The following is a 17,727-nucleotide window of genomic DNA, read 5'->3' on the forward strand; positions in this document are numbered from 1 at the left end:
GACCACCCAATTTAATAAAACACGGGTTTCCTAGATAGTTAGGAAGATTAAACATTTCTGTTTGCTTGATCAAACATTCTTTAAAAGTTCCATGCAAACCTGTAACAACAATGTTGACTTAAAATTTAAAATTTTATTTTTCTCGACTGATTTGCATGTGATAATTATGTTATATTGACACATTAAATGGCAGTGTTTATCAGGAGCTTTTAAATCTGATGTTCATGTCGAAATTGTGTCCAAAATTAAAAACTTTAAACTTAAATTTTAAAACATTGATCCCCTCTAATTTTTATACTGTAAAAATTAATCATTCTTACTATTCAGACAAATTACTTTATATTTTACTACTAAATTTATAACACAGTAAAAGTGTCTGACTGATTATGACGTAACAAAAAAAAATTAGCCAATGAGAGGCCATTATTGACCAATGGTAAAATTTATAGTGGTTTCTCATTGGCTAATTTTTATTGTTACGTCATAATCAGTCAGACACTTAATTTTATTGTGTTCCTAAATTTAACTATGTTGTTATCAACAACAAAAAATCTGCAAGATAAGTTTATTTTTCCTTTGAATGAAAATTTGAGGTTTTCCACAATAATTTTAATGTTTTCCAAAGAACCCAACCTTTCTTCTTTTGGTCCGCTCATTATTTGACAAGAAATCGACTGGAAATTTTGTACCAACAAATAGAAAATCTAATAAAATATGAAAATGTCATCTTTTTATTGTTTTTATGTTTTTGGTTACACACAAAACTTATTTTTATTGGCTAAACTTTTATTCTTTGGCAAGCATATAAATACCCATGTGTAGCGCTAGGTCAACGACATCTTAAGCTTCATATTTATTTATCATACACAGCGGCGAGTACAAACCGGTTTAAGAGAGTGGTAAAAGTGCTTAATACCCTTGACTTAGGCTCTTGAAAAACCAGTTCTAAAATGTAAATCAAAGATTATAAAAATATATTTATTTGTTAAAGAAATTGAAATCATATTATAAAATAAAAACCATATCGGTTCAGCGGTTAGCGAGAACCTTCGGTACAAATAAATAGACATTGTGTTACTTTTATGTAAGAATATGGGGATAAAATAATAGAGTAGCTACGTTGTCAAAAGGCAATAAAAAGGGTTTACCTACATAATAGATAAAAACACCTATCCACTTTACAAATTAAAAGTTTGATTATCGTATTAAAGCTTTTTTAAAACTAACTTTTAGTATTTATAAAAATCAAAAACAGTGAATCTACTTTATGTACGTATATTGTAACTACGATTTGCCCCTAAGACTGTCACTTATTATTTTTTTATTTAATTTTGTTTCATTACAATAAATTAGTCAAGTTTTATTATTTACTAACACTAGCTATAAAAAACCTTACACAATTGATTTCTAAAAGATATTATTAAAACAGACCCAAGAAAGCTACCAGAATGTTTCAAAATCTACAAAATGGCGAAAACGATTCAGGTATAACATTACTTTTAACATTGTCAGCCATTGAGAATCAACCATCCAGAAAAGCAAAGCTCTGAAACGGTAGGACAAACGAAAAGTGTTAGAAAGGACCGACCCTAGTTGTAGAAACGCTTCACTTTTATTAATGAAAATGATACATAATTTCAATTTAATTGTGTCAAACCCTTTGCTAATGTCATACTGCATTTAAATAACAATTCTTAATCAATTCCTTTAAATATTAAATCTTATAGATCCTAATGAGGGTTTGGGAGACGGATTTGTTTTGCCATTGTGTAGACCTTCATCTGATAGTTCTGAGAGTTCTCTAGATAGCAGGACTCATAGCGATTTACAGGTAAATAATAGATGGATAATTACTTATAGATAGATAAATATATACAATAATAGACCTTCATATGATAGTTTAGATTTATGGGTGTTTTAATAGAAATAGCTTTGATTCATAGTTAGATTAGATAGAGAAACTTTCACCAAAGTACTGTACTTAATCAATGTTTAAATTATGACTAATCTATTTATTAGAATTTCATTAATCATTTTATAAAAGTAACATGATGTATGACTATGTGAACCAAAGAGTTTTGCTAACCGCCGAAACGATATGGTTATCTTTTACATGGGTTTAAGGAAGGTTTATAACCTCCCAAGAGAAATCGCCAAAAAAAAATTACCCCACCAAAAAAGTTTTTGGTTCCTTTCTTTCAAACTGAAAAGGACTTTGGATGGTCGACTCCTATCCCCGTAACTTCCTACAAGTTTCCATAGAGGCCTCTAGAAGCGTAGCTGATAGAAATTTATATTTTAGCCAAAGCCAGATTTCATACTTGGAAAAGACACAGAACTAAAACCCATCAGAACTAAATGGAACACTGAGAAAAATGTAAAGAGGTAATTAATTGTTTTATTAAAGTTTTTGGTTGTGACTCCATTTTAGAGGTGACTTTGTCTATTTGTCCGATCTTTTGTCAGTAATACTAGTTTGTAGTCTAATTGGTTTAAGCATTAATACTATTGTTCTTCTTGGTTAAGGGTGAACCTTTCTTTTTAGCTTAAATTCTAAACTTGCTTTCTGATTGGACACAGACACAGACACACTTCCTGACTTAAATTTAAAGCTTGTTCTTTGATTGGTAACAAACATACTTCTCTTATTGGCTGAAATTCAAACATTATCAAATTTTTGAAAGCTCTATGATTGGTAATAAAGTCTCTATAATCACTACCTATCTTTTATAAATAAATAAGACGCTGTTATTTTTTTAAAAGTTTCGTCTTATATACTTATGCATTTATAATAATTTTAGGCTTTCAGAGAGAAGATCTAAATGGAATATAAAATCAAGTTATGATTCCAGATGGTCAGCTTCTTCTCAGTTATTACAGCGGTTGGTGTTACTACATTTATAAAAGTAGCGCAGCTACTTTATAGTATATATACTTAAAAGTGTTGATGTTTTTCTTCAAGACCAATAGACCAGGGACGTCCAAGGGGGAGGGGGGGGGGTAAAGATTAAGATCCCCCCCCCCCAAATAAAAAAGCTTTAACGTCCTTGCAATAGACTCAACTCGTTTATTTTCTTTGTCTTGCCTGTAAAGTAATATATAGACTAAATGCGCTTAAGCCATAAGAATCTTCACTGAAAATGTCAGATTTTTATCTTGAATAGCAGCCGAGAAAATCACATTTCCCACATAGCGTTACTGCAGGACGGCCGGACGGACAGACAAAGTGATTCATAGAGAAGCTTTGCTAAAATAATACCTTCATCTTAAACAATCCATTTCCAATACAAACTTATTATTTTTTACAGAGCCTATCCGCCTTACTCTGTTCATTGCAATCATCCAGAGAAACAGAATACAAAAATAAGGTAAATAAATATGTGCAAGAATAAAAGTGTAAGTATAGATGTACAACCCAGACAGGTACCTGGTTCCAGGGGTGGGCATCTTTTTGTTTGTTAGCAAATTACTTTCTGATCTTTTGCAGCGAATTGGTTAGTATTTCCGACGCTATTTATTGAAAGATCCAATTGAAAGTGGGGACAGGGCCCCCTCCCCGTGGAGGACATACAGTTATTTAACCCCTACCTCCTCTATTCTATTACTTAAATTGTGCACGTAATTTATCATTAGTATTACTGAACTATATATCAAATTAAAATTAAAGTTTGAAGCATTAATTCAATTTTACTATAAAAAAAACATCTTACTTTCATTAAAAGTGCCTTTTTAATTTTGTTTCTAAGAAAAGAAAATTCTATATCTTAAGAAAAAAAACAACAAGCCTTTTAATTTGTAGTATAAAGGAGGTTTGCCAATAAGCAGCAATAAGTAAATACAACACAAATATATTTCCTAAATATTTTGGCAACAATTCTATATTGCCAGAGTTGTCATACAATGTAGAAAATTGTATCTATTAGCAAAACTAAAAGTTAAAGGATGTTCTTAAACCTAATCACTATATTCAAGAATCTTAGTTTTCAATTACCTATTTTCTTAGGTGAATAACATCTAAAAAGATTCTTATTTTCATAAGTTCACCTCTAAGTTTTCAAATAAGAAATTTAGATTTTTACCTGTCCAGAATCGACCTAGAGGCCTAGTAGGACTTAAAACTGGAGGCAGATTTTGATCTTTTTCTAAATATATAAGCGAAAAAGTAACTTATTTTCTTTAATGAATTGACCTCTAGAGTTTTAATTAATAAATATAGGTTTTACACCTGTCCAGAGTCGACCTGGAGGCCTGCAGAACCGGAACCTGGGGCTGGAGTTCAACTATTTTGACTGTAATGCTAACACACTTCATAAGTAACAGTGAACAAAGGCTTTAAACAACATAGTATAACTTAAAAGAAAAAGTGTATGGGCCAAAATTTTACCAACTGTAGTATATAAATAAATAGTTTTGAAAACCACTTTAGGTATTTACAGGGAGGGAGGGGACATTGGGCTGTTTTATACACTAGTCCCCAAAGTTTCATAATAGCGTTTTCTAATTCGTTAGCTCAACCACTTTGCGAACTTCTATTGAAATTTGATTGGTTGATTATTTGTCCAAACGTTTCAGCCACTAATTGTAACCTACAGAAAATGTAATTTTTGTATATCATCATTGGGGATGTACATTAATTTATCATCCATTGACCTATTCCTTTATATCCCTGAGTATTTATGTGTTTCTTTACACAAAACTGTAGTGCACATTATCTATATCAAATGTACTCTTTTTTTCTCCTATTCTTCTTTATGTGGGCTTTTTTACTGCAAAATATTTCCTTTTCAACTGGATATGGCAGAATGTTTTGGCATTGTAAGTTACACAAAATTAAGCATTGTTTTCAGCGGTGTGTCTTTACTTTATTAAAGACTAGCGGCTACGCCCCTAGAGGCCTCTAGTGGCCTTTAAATGTTCTTTTTATTTTAAATATCTAATTTGAGAAATAACTTGTCTATGTTATCAATTGTTAAATTCATGCATCTACGCAGCGCGACTACGTAGCGCGACTATGCTAGCGACACTATGCGGCGGAAATATTTAATATTTTTGATTTTATTGTGATTTCTCTTGGGAGGGTGGTGGTACCCTCCTCCAAAATAGTTATAAACCTTCCCGGGACATATGACAATCTACCCTGTTAAGGAGAACCCGATCGGTTCAGCGGTTAGCGAGATCCTTCGGTACAGACACACAGATACACACACAGATACACAGACACACAGACAAACAAACATCCTGTTACTTTAGTATAAGGATTATTCCGAAATAATAATGAGCATCCAGTTTGTAATTTACGTGGTCCGTCGGATTCCAAGCTATGCTACAAAAAATATTACATTTACTTAATTTAAGTTGCGTATGTTTATGGGACATGGCATTATAACTATATTTTTACCATTGGTGTCACGCGCTAGACATAACAGTAGTAGGTATAATTTTTATTGTTTCTAGTATGACGCAATGTGATCCAGACTTGAACCCAAGAGAAAGCCGTATAGTGTCAATATTTCAGGTTGAGTTCAGATCCCTATAGTTCCAAGTTGTGTGTGTCAAGTTCTGGAAGATTGGTTGGAATTTCTGGGGCTGGCAACACTGTCCAAGTTCTAGGTAAGATGGCTGGTAACACTGTCCAAGTTCAGCTGCCCAACTGGGGGGGGGGAGGGTAAAAAAATTTGCGCCATTTTACCCCTCCCCCCCCCCCCAAAAAAAAAAAAATTAACCACCCCTTAAAAAATTTTTACCCCCCCACCCAAAAAAAAAAAAAGCTTGGACGCCCCTGGTACTATATACCATAACAAAGGCTTTCAAATTTAACAATAGGTTTATTTTTTTAATTTTAAAAATGTACATATTAGAGTTTTAATTGTGAAACTATTCAGGATGTTCAACTTTGGCAATATCAGCAGAAAAAGATGAACTACAATCCTCTCTTGGTCATAGACTTGTTGGACATACTGGTATTGTGGAATCAATAGCTTTTTCAAGGTTAGAAAATCATCATCTTGTAACCTACATCACTTGCTATCTCCTAGGGAGGAATGGGACATTGGACTGTTAATTACACTAGTCCCCAAATTGTTATAATATTGTTTACTTATTTGTTAACTTAACAACTTTGGGTACTTTGATTAAATTTTGATGACTATTTCATTAACTTTGGTTCCCAAATATTCCAACCACTAATTGTAACCTACAGACGGGGTAATTTTGTGTAAAATCATGGGGATGTATGTTTACTTATAATTCTAGAACTGGTGATTGGATGCTTAGCTGTGGCCAAGATATGGTTACTAAAGTTTGGGACTGGAAATCAAGGTATGCTGATTTATGCAAGGGTTATGTAATGTAATTTATTTGAGTTAATGAAAAAGGTATAACCAACAAGCAAATTACTTCGAAAATTTATTTGGGGGAGCAATGTATCGCAATGTTTATTAAATCCTTATAAAATACCGAATGATGAAAATTTATGTAAAATTAAGATTAGTAAATAAAATAAAAATTATAACAATTATTCTGTTTTGTAGTCCCTGATGGGCCGAATTTCCGGCCTACTAAGCAAGGATTAATCCTTTAGGATCTACTGCAGTTCACGGTAAAATATTGCTGGTAAGGAATATTTCCAAAAATCTATGAATTTTAAAGGCTGCTAGCTGCCAAACGGCTGAACGTACAGATTATACTTGCACACCATTTTAAGCGGCATAAGAAGGCCTACAAATAATCTGGAATAGCTAAGATCCAATTATGCACAGGGAAAGCTTCACTGAAGAAAGAACACGTAAAATAGGTCTTTTTCGCGCATTTCTCTGCACTGCGAGATAATTATGCATTATTGATTTATGGCTTACCAGCAATATTTTACCGTGAACTGCAGTAGATCCATCCTTTAAATATGAACCGATTTTGATCCAGTTAACAATAAAAAGTTATAATTGAAAAAATCCAATTATTAATTTTTTTAAAGATTAATATTATTATCTAGAAAATCTGTGATGAACATAAATAGTAAATATGGGGGTGGTGTGGAAGAAACTTATGGAATGGTCAGGTAAGATTTAATCTGTAAAGTTATTTTCCGCGTATCGTTAAATGAAAATTATAGGGTTAATTCTAGTTTAGTTGGCTATGAGGGGAAGAAGTCCTGGGCCAACTAAACTGGTATTGAATTTATGAATTTTATTTTATTATTCGTGGAAAATTGTCTGTCATACCATACAATACATTAAAGACTTAGTGAAAACATTTTGTCTATGAGTAGCGGAGCAGCATCAAGCATCAAACAATAAACTTAGATACAATATTATTATTAAGCTTCAAAAATTGGAAAGAATTTTAATGAATATAATAGATTTGAAATCTGCATAAAATTTTAAGGATTTTTTATAAAATTCGTTTTTTACATAATTCATTATTTAAAAGCGCAAATCCAATTTAAGTTAATAAATTTTGACCAATAGGATAGGTGGATTGGAAACTACCTGCGCTCTAATTGGTTGAATGATGTAAGTCACTTAAGCTTCTCCAATCAGGGCGCAGATTGTTTTCAATCCACCAATCACTGATGTCAAAATTATTTAACTTAATTTGTATTTGCGCTTATAGATAAAGAATTATACAAAAAACGAATTTTATAAAAATTCCTTAAAATTTTATGCAGATTTTAAATCTATTATATTCATTTAAATTCTTTCCAATTTTTATAGCTTAATTATTATCCTATATTAGTTGAAACAAATTTACTCTGTGGATTCTAATACATTTGAATGTTAGGATTATATGGTCATTTTCCGTAGCTATAATTCACGATCGGTCGAACGTATAGTGTAACTTTGCTTCTAAAATATACTACTTTAAAAGAATGTTTTTAAACAGTTATTTTTAGCTAAATCTAAAATTAACAGTCTTACATACTAATTTGTAATTTATTTATTTTTTAGAAAAGTAGCAAAGGAAAAAACATCAAACTTATCATTGAATACAAAATAAGTTACTTTTACGCGACATGATAAACAGTGAATAAAGTTATACCTAGGACAATTATGTTCTATAATAATATGTTCTTCAAAAGAGTAGAATCGCTTCAAAAATTATTTTTTGTTATATATTATTAGTTTAAATATAAGGTGTAATGTTTTCTATCTTTCATTATTTGAATAATTCGTGTTGTACTAAATTAAAAATGAATATAATTGTTCTTGTAACGATGTGTCGATAGTATGTCAACCATGGCCATTTTTTATGTCAACACTTTAACTTATGGTTGGAGTATTTTTGCAATTACAAGTCATGTTTCTCAGGGATCTAAAGGGATAAGACAAAGGCCGATAAATCAATGAAGATCTTCAATGACGATACATAAAATTAATCCCTCTGTGGATTACAATAAGTGTTACAAAAGTTTGGACACTTAACTTGAAACAACCAATAAATATTCAATAAACGTCCCTAAAGTTGTAAAACAAACGAAAAAGAAAGCGTTATTATATTAGTGTAATAAACAATTCAATGTCTTCTTCCTCTCTGCATTTCTCTACAAGTGAATAATGTTTAAAAACTGTGAATGATAATAATAATAGCAAAATAAATTAATGAAAATGTTACATGAGGTGTGCCTACAAAATAATAACAAAAACGTTTAGTTCTAACACTGTAGTTACTAGTAGATTGCTATTACGTCATTATATTTTACATTTGTGCTAGTGGATTTTGTCCTAGGATTTTATATTTTAAGGGAGAGGAGGGGAAGAAAAAAATGACTTTAAAACATACATAAATTTATAATTAAACAGCCTAAAACAATCCGGTAATCTATATTAAGCTATCCTAAATAAAGAATTTGGTTGGAATAAAAATCATTTAGAGTAAATTTGATTCTTCAATCTAAACACTTGTTTTTTTTAATACCACAACACACAATAGCTTAAGTATATAAAACAAATTTAACCCTTATTTTGATTTGTGAAAACAGCTTTAATATTACATGTTGATAATAATTAACCTAGAAAAAAGTTTTTGATGTAACACTAACTTCCTAATAACAAAATTAACTCTTCCTTCCATAGAAATTTATTCATATTCTTTCATTTATATTTTTATACATTTATCAGATTAATTCAAATGCAGTTATTGACTAGTAGTTATGTCGACGATAGAGCATTGAATTAATGGTCATGGTTGATATATTAAATTTAAAATTTCAATCAATTTTAATAGTTTTTTTTTCAAAATATGCAATAAAAAAGATGTTCTTGGTGTACAGAAGGACAATCTGTTGTATACAGATCCAATAACCAGTGCAAGGTTCTTCTACCTGGATTCTTTTATGCTTTCCATCAGTGCTAATAAGGTACGAGGATTAATAGTTGGTTAAATGGATAGAATACATTTAGTAAACGGTAGAACCAACGAACAATAACACTTAATAATAAGCAAAATATTAATCTATAAGTTTTAAAAATAGTATGTATATTTTAAGTACAACTATGCAAAAACTGTGATAGGAATCAACATATAAAGATTGAAATTGATGGGACAATTCTATCATACACAAATAAACGATAAGAGCTCTCCGTTATGACTGACGGACGTACGGAGTGAACGTCACTATAGAAAGGCTTTTCTTGTATGGTGCGAGAAGACTCGAACTAGATAACATTCATCTTTATGATTCTAATATTTACCCACTAAACTCCCATAAATATAGTTAGATAAATTGATATATAATATGAGTGATATATAGATAGATAATATTATTGAACTATTTTAGCTGTATGTTCACAATATCTCGTTACCAAGTAAACCTTCAGACCAAGGAATGTTTAAACTTGCCAAAACCTACACTATGACAGGCATAACACATTATATTCATACGCATCTATTCATTTTTAAAGATAAGGCTTATATCAATTTTACCCGCGGCATTAGCGTAATGGGTAACGTGTCGGCTTGCTGTTGGGGAGGTTACTGGTTCAAGGACCACACCACGTCATACTAGAGACGTTAAAAATCTACCGGTGCTAAGTGAGGCACGTTACATCAATAGCAAGATTAGGAGGAATGTCTTGGCCTATAAACAGGCTAAGAAAGGACTTACAGACAAACGTCATGCAATCAAAGGGTCGGTTGTCTGTTGGATAACCCAATACCCTTCTTTATAGAGATTATCTTGGTGTAGTTTCTTAGATTTTTAGGGTATAGTCCCTGTCGTAACATCGCACCTTATGGGGCGAATCTTCGTATTTTTCACAGTAGCCTTTCTCCTATTTCTAGCCCATGCGGGGGGCTCTAATCCTGCGGGGCCAATTACCTAACCCTGTGGGGCAACCACCTAACCCAATATAACCTTAAATAACCTATAAAAAGCCATTTTAAAAATACGACGAATCGCCCCTTATGGAGCGATGTTACGAAAGGGACTATTCTATTATTTTTCTATTAAATGCTTTACTAAATTCAAAATTATATAACTTAAAATTTAAAATGAATTAAATACTAAAATGATAAAGTAAATTATGAAAACAAAGCCATTTAAGTTTAGATTGTTCAATAAACTAAAAAGATAATATCTTGTTATAATAAAATTGATTTGCTAATATTATTTTATCAATCTGCTGGGGGCAAATGAATCGACCCTTTATTTCCCATTTCAGTTTTTTTTTTTTAAATTAATTTTGAGGGAGTTTTTTTCCGTGGGGATTTCTCTTGGATGGGTACCTCATCCTTTTCCAAAAATAGTTATAATCCTGGACATATAAGACCAGCAGTTAGTTGGATCTTAAGCCATTGAGAGCTAGGTATCCTTTTACTTTTATATAATAACAAAGATTTTCTAATAGCGAGGAGGAATCAAGTTAGGAATATAATGTGTTATGCCAGAATGTAAGAGTATAACGAGTATGAGCTGTGTGAACCAACTATATTCATACCTGGTCCTGCTGGCTGGATCAGACAAGGAATTCATTCATTATAAAAATCGATATATAATTACTTGGATGATGTACCAGATTTCCATGTACTCTAATAAAGTTATACTTTCAGCTGGATCTGGCAATATATCCACGTATTTTATGTACTTTAAAAACTCATTTTTTAAAAATAGTTCTAGCTGCTTTTCCCCTAGGCTTTCGGGTAGGAGGGGGGGAGGGTTCAAGAAATTTAAAATCAAACTTATCACTTTTTACTAGGATTAGTTACTTTAACCCTAGCCTTTAGTTTAGGGTGGAAATACGGTCAGTAAAAAGTATTTACCTACCATAAAACCTCCCTTAAATATAACCTGTTTGGACTTACATTTTACAAGATCTTTAGCTTCACATGATCAACCTTATAACTTTATATTTTAGAATAAGTATATGAGTTAAATACGGGCATTTGATTTTAAAACATATTAATACTAAAACATCATGCTATTCATTAATTACAAGCATAAAGATTTTTTTACGGTTTTGATTGAGAAAAATGTCAATTTACCTCCCATAGAGCTAACAAAAAATGTAAAAACAAAACAATATAAAAATTCAACAATTTTTTGAAGCTATGTATTAGGGTCAAATTCTATGATTCTTATTTTTTGCAGGAAATGTGCAAAAGAAATGACTTTTGCAAACAAACTTTTTTTCAAAAAAAAACTTCAAGTTGTATAAATTTAAAAATAAATGCTTTCATTTTCCTTTTGCCTACTTCACTTTATTTTAAAATTACACTATAACTCAATTTACAAATTTATCCAGAAATAAATTTAAACAAAACAGTTTTCATGTTTTTTCAGTCCTGCATTTTGTAATTATTGAATATCTGAATTTGAAAATTAAGCAATGAAGTTTTTAAAAGACTTCAATACATATTCTTGCTTGATATTTAACTTACTGATTTAATTGTTTAATGTCGACTCTCTTGCTATTGTGTCAAAGTATGATTAAGTTCATCTTTTATTTTTTTATATCTTTGTACTGCTTACTTTTCCCATACAAAAGTAACATATCCATTAATATAAAGTAGTAAGTTTTTTGTCTGACGGTTCTTGGGGTAGTTTAGGGCTATTTTCCTCACCAATCCCATCATCCCCTAGAATCTTAGGACAAAGCAACTAGTATAACACAAAGTTACGGAAAATGCTGGTCTGAAACAGTTTTTCTATACAAATGTCTATACTACTGATAAACACAGCCCTAGAGGCTAGGGTCAAAACAATAAAAAGAGAATATTAACTCAGAAAATAAACTTGATTCTTTAGTACAATATTATCTGTCTGGATTATACATCAATTCTTTGTAGTTATTGTTATTATCATATTAGTATATTAGGTTTGTGTCGATGAATTCTATACTACATTCCATATACACCTTCTTTTTATTACAAGTGCTGCTACTCTCCAATTAATCCATCTCGTCAGTATGTTACTTAAAAATTAAAGTTATAGTTATTTATCGCATAGTATTATGAACAGCATTCCGCGGCTAATAAAATAAAAAAATCATAAGATTAAAACCAGTTATATGAGCATAAAGGGGCCGCGAAGGCTCTGGTTAACAAAACTGTTACTTTTTTTCTTTAATTTATTTTGATATTAGTGGAAAGTTGTCTGTAATACGATGCTATAGATGATTTTTTTTCGTATGGCTGAAAACCGTTTCTAATCCACAAACTACGATCTTATAAATTTTAACTTAATTTCGCCTGTATGAGTTAAATTGTCCTTGTTTATATGCATAGAATAAAAAAACACATACACTAGTACATCTATACATTTACTTATATTCATATGCGCATCGCTCATTTTATATGTATTTTCTTAAAACTTAAGAATAAGAATTTTTCAATATTTATTTCAATATAGAACATTAATAATTACAGTTTGACAATCCTACAAAAGTCAATTAGAGAACAGATCTTCAGTAACATAAAAAAAAATAGGATCAAGTAAAATATCCTGAATGTTCATTGGTACAGAGAAACTTAGCTAAATATTTCAGCTGTCTATTTTAAATAATCATAAAAAAAATTCACGTTTACCCATACCGTTTCTAAAAGACGGACATTTCAAATTATAAATAATTTGTCTTTGTTAAGAATATTGTTTTTCATATATTTAATCTATTTAGTTTAGAAGCCAAATATATTTCAAACTTATTTTTTATTCTTGCTTGAGCACAAAGTGTTATTCTGCCTGCAGTATACCTATACCTATATATACCATATGAATTGCTTTTCTATTCATATATATGTATGTATGTATGTATTATATGTGTGCATTCCAAGGTATATCAATAGGAAAAAAATATATATTAGATTGCAGACATGGGAACTTTATACCAGAAAATACACTAAAAACTGCATCTTTTTATTTTTCACTACAGTGTGGTGTAAACAAATTTCAAAACGTAAACCATTTTTGGTTGTAAGACTATTAAGTTTAGCCAGACACCCTGTATTTTTAGTTCTCTCAATATCTTGTATTGCTTATTTGAATAAATGAATTTAACTGGACACCCTGTATTTATAGTTCTCTATGTATCTTATGTATTTTGTATGACAACGGGGGTATAAAATGTGCCCTCCCCCTTAAAAAAACAAAAATTGAAATTCCTTCAAACACAGGCATGTTGCATATCAAAATGACCCAATTAAAATACTGATTACAGATCTGAAAACCGTTTTGAAAAATATTGATTCAGTCTGAAATGATTATCCAGAATAAACAATTTTGACTAAATCAGCTGTTTTTAGGTACGTAATGAGATCTTTTTCGATAATGTAAAAATCCAAAAAGATTGCAAATCGACCCACCTTACTGAACACCCTGTATATTGTTATCTATGTATCTTGTATTGTTTGTATGACTAAATTAATGTTAGCTGGACACCCTGTATTTATAGTTCTCTTTGTATCTTATATTGTTTGTATTACCAAATAAATTTAGCTGGAAACCCTGTATTTTGTTATCTATGTATCTTGTATTGTTTGTATGACTAAATTAATGTTAGCTGGGCACCCTGTATTTTGTTATTTATGTATCTTGTATTTTTGTATGACTAAATAGATTGTGGACACCCTGTATTTATAGTTCTCTATGTATCTTATATTGTTTGTATGACCAAATAAATTTTGCTACACACCGGAAAATTATCTCAACTTCTAGAGAAATAGCTTAGCTAGCAGGGACATCCAAGGTAAAGGGGTGATAACTCCAACCATCCATACTTTTTACCCCCGCTCCTACAAATAATAAACCTTTTTCGGTAGTATAATATAAATTTTTTATTTTATTCATAAATATAAAAACTTCTAGACTTCAATAAATGCTCTAAAAATTTCTGTTCCAATAATAATAAAATAACTTAATGATCAAAACATTTAAAGGACGCCCAGGCTTTTTTGATGGATTTAATGAGGGGTTTCAAAGTTTGTGGGAGTAAACATCCCTTTAAACCCCCATGGTGTATTTGGTCCTATTTAAGATTTTGATATTAAAAATAGTTTCAACGCCATAAAAAAGATTCTTATCATTAAATCTGAAATTTATCTAAAACAGAATAGCTTTCATTCTAGGATTACTTAACTATTGGGTTATAAACCCTAACATATAACTTTAACTAAACTAATAATGAATGAAAATGTTTTCAGAAATTGAGGATTTTTGACTTGAATCAGTTTCAAGTAGTCAGGTCAGTGTTGAACAAACTTTACAAAGTGGTGGCCTCGCAAACCCACCAAAAAAGAATCTTTGAAAATTAGATGTCAACCGCTCTTTGGTTGCGACGCAACGACGATCTAAAGGTGCTAAGTTTTGTCTATTCATAGTTCCAATACATTATTCCAGTTTGGATTCAATTTATTGTAGGTAATATAATTAAGAGACTGGAAAGGTTGAAAAAATATGTCTTCACACAACACCTCATTCTTATTTTCTTGTCTCCATTGTGTTTTTGATTCTCTGCTTTTAAATTTTTTTATTTCTATACATATAGTACCTTCTCCCTGCATAGTTTCAAATAGAGTGAAATTACCCCTGACATAATTTTATTTATAAAATAAGAAAGATTTTACCGATATTGAGACAGACATTTTGTTACTTTATACTATTAGTATGCTTGTGTGTCTGCTGGTTTGTAGTTACACTCATGTTTGCAAAGTTTGTGCTCGTTGTTGCTTAATACAATTTACTTTTACTTTCAACTTTCTAGTCATACCAGTGTGACTTTACTAATATGAATACTAGCTGTTGATTAATACAATTAACTTTTACTTTCAACTAACTTTTACTTTCATTTTTCTGGTCATACCAGTGTGACTCTACTGATATGTTTACTAGTTGATGCTTAATACAATTAACTTTTGCTTTCTGGTCATATCAGTGTGACTCTACTAATATGAATACTAGTTGTTGATTAATACAATTAACTTTTACTTTCAACTTTCTGGTCATACCAGTGTGACTCTACTGATATGTATACTAGTTGATGCTTAATACAATTAACTTTTGCTTTCAATTTATGACGTCACAAGAGGACAATATGGGCTTTGTCATTTGGTTTTAAGCTAATTTGTTTTAGATCTAAGTCTTATAGGACAATATGGGCTTAGTCAACCAAATCTGGACCTAAAGAAAGAAATATATCTGATACTGTTTAACCTACTATTTATGTAATACTAATCAGAACAGCCACTCTGTGAAAACCCATTTTCAGTGGCAAAACACTGGTTTAAGTTTTATAGACTACTTTTGACTTTCGTTTTACTTTCATTTTTCTACTCCTCTTTTCTTTTAACCTCAAAAAAAATAAAACTTTCTATTCTCAAATAAGTAATCTTTTACATAATTCTATATGTAAATATGAAGCTACCATAAGAGTCGTTTATTCTCTTTTTAGTAGTGAAGCTACTAGATAATTCGAAATGTAATATTGCTCATCAAGGTTGTTTAATTGCAGATAAAGAGGCAGGTAGTCTTATGGAATAATTAAATATGCAACTGTAATTATTTCAGTTGGTCCATCTGATTTATTAATATCTAATCTAAATTTCATTTAATCACAGAGAGAGGGGGAAATGGTCTATTTATTACACTAGACCCCAAAGTTTTATAATAATGTTTTATTATTCGTTGGCTGAACAACTTTGGGCACATTAGTGAATTTTGATTGGGTTATTCATTAAGGTTAGTGTTCAAATGTTTCACCCACCAATCTTAATCTACAGAAGAGGTACTTTTGTGTATCGTCATTGGGGATAAACATCAATTAATCAGCCATTGTCCTATCCCTTTAGATCCCGGTTTTAGAATTCTGTTTATTGTCCTAGACATCTTCGCTACTTATGGGCATTGTCTGAACTTCTAATTGATTGGTTCAGATGTTTAAGAGATCTAAGTGAACACGCATACAACTAACATGTTAGGATTACTTAAAAACCAACCACTTTTTGAATCAAATATGTACTAAATTTTATTTTAAAAGTTTTAAGTAAAAGATTTTCACGTGGTACAAATACTGAAGTAAGAAACAATATAATACAATTGAGAAATATTTATTGTCAACGAGTTTAAGATACTACATTATAAAGATCAAATTTACTGGGTGGGTACATTCATAAAGGAAAATATTTCTAAGATAGATGAGTCTTAAGATATTTCGCCATTCCGAATGCCTTGATCTTCTCCTTGCCAAAGACAGGGGCCATCTTGGCGTCCGGGGTGAACCACTGCTTGTTGGCGGGATCCTGCAGGTTGTTGGCCTTCAGGTAGGCCCACAGCCGCTTTATAATCTCAGATCTCAGACTTCTCGTCCTTCTTGGCGCCCACAATAGCAGCGAGCTCTGGGGACAGGGTCATGGGTTTGGTCAGACCGTTCACTTTCTTCTCGGGTTTATCAGACATTTTGTGTTTGTGTATGTGGTTATTCGTTATCTAATTGAAAGATACTGATCTTAAATAGTTAAAAACCACCATTTTATAGGCATATTTTTAACCTGTTTTAATCCGATTAGGAAAGAAGTGCTACGCAATTAAACCTAACCCCCTCCTTTTTTTAGATTACTGGATGTAACTCTATAAGCAGATTACCGCCTTTTCATTTGTTTTCGCCATAGAGAAAGGGAACTGTAAATTATACTGGTAACCAAAAATGATAATAATGATTTCTTGTTCGTAGAAAATTAACTTTTTATACTTTTATTGAACCTTGATTGGTTGGTTCAAACAAGCAATGCCCAAACTGTTCAACCAATAATTTCATTCTACAGCAGGAGTAATTTAGTTTATTGTCATTTGGGATGTTTTTTTGTTTATTGTCTTATCCCTTTAGATCCCTGGATTGCATAATTCCAGAACCTATCCTAAACTTTTTAAAAACTGTTTTTCTCCATGATTTTAAAACCAGAAGCCCCAACTGTAACGGAATGACGTACGGACCGATCCTAATTATAGAAAAGCTTCGCTTTTAAAAATATTTCCTTAGTCTATGGGCTATTCTTGTTTACATCACATTTAATAAATATTTAGGACACCTCCCCAAAAAAACTACACCAATTTTATTTAATATTTAAAAATACTCCTCCTCTTTAGACTAGGGGCTGATGTACGATTATAAGTAGTCTTCTTGTGTGTAAGGTACACTAGAGAGGGAAGGGGCAATAGCGTTTAAATTAATTTACACAATATTTACCACCCACTAAACACAGATTTATAAGAATAATCTAATTTCCAAAATCACAAACATAATATTG

The 17,727-nt window shown here is 31.1% G+C and overlaps 2 protein-coding genes and 1 pseudogene across 2 annotated transcripts in view; 2 read left to right on the forward strand and 1 right to left on the reverse strand.

Moving 5' to 3' along the window:
* Window positions 1-1,433: 1,433 nt before the first annotated feature.
* LOC145314821 (uncharacterized) lies at window positions 1,434-7,992 on the forward strand. The gene is made up of 10 exons (XM_080154901.1): window positions 1,434-1,485; window positions 1,728-1,831; window positions 2,303-2,385; window positions 2,802-2,882; window positions 3,309-3,368; window positions 5,516-5,610; window positions 5,883-5,988; window positions 6,253-6,318; window positions 6,989-7,054; window positions 7,944-7,992. The coding sequence occupies exons 1-10, from the start codon at window positions 1,449-1,451 to the stop codon at window positions 7,990-7,992; spliced, it is 747 nt and encodes a 248-aa protein (XP_080011027.1). The 5' UTR covers window positions 1,434-1,448.
* Window positions 7,993-10,879: 2,887 nt separating this feature from the next.
* The window catches only part of LOC145315183 (WD repeat-containing protein 27-like), a 29,564-nt gene continuing 22,716 nt past the window's right edge, over window positions 10,880-17,727 (forward strand). The window contains exons 1-2 of the mRNA XM_080155224.1: window positions 10,880-10,956; window positions 14,627-14,669. Of these exons, the coding sequence (XP_080011350.1) occupies window positions 10,902-10,956; window positions 14,627-14,669 (98 nt within the window). The 5' untranslated portion in view covers window positions 10,880-10,901. The remainder of the gene's footprint in view (window positions 10,957-14,626; window positions 14,670-17,727) is intronic.
* On the reverse strand, window positions 16,515-16,927 carry LOC145313817 (uncharacterized; annotated as a pseudogene).

The sequence above is a fragment of the Acartia tonsa genome, chromosome 3 (genome assembly GCF_053477335.1).
Source record: "Acartia tonsa isolate MP-2025a chromosome 3, ASM5347733v1, whole genome shotgun sequence".
In the NCBI taxonomy this organism is placed as follows: Eukaryota; Metazoa; Arthropoda; class Copepoda; order Calanoida; family Acartiidae; genus Acartia; species Acartia tonsa.

Bases quoted from the DNA above. Each gene is read 5' to 3' on its own strand.
- LOC145314821 (XM_080154901.1), top strand. From the start codon at position 1,449: ATGTTTCAAAATCTACAAAATGGCGAAAACGATTCAG. The intron at 1,486-1,727 runs GTATAACATTAC...TAAATCTTATAG, and splicing joins AAATGGCGAAAACGATTCAG to ATCCTAATGAGGGTTTGGGA. The intron at 2,386-2,801 runs GTAATTAATTGT...TAATAATTTTAG, and splicing joins ACTGAGAAAAATGTAAAGAG to GCTTTCAGAGAGAAGATCTA.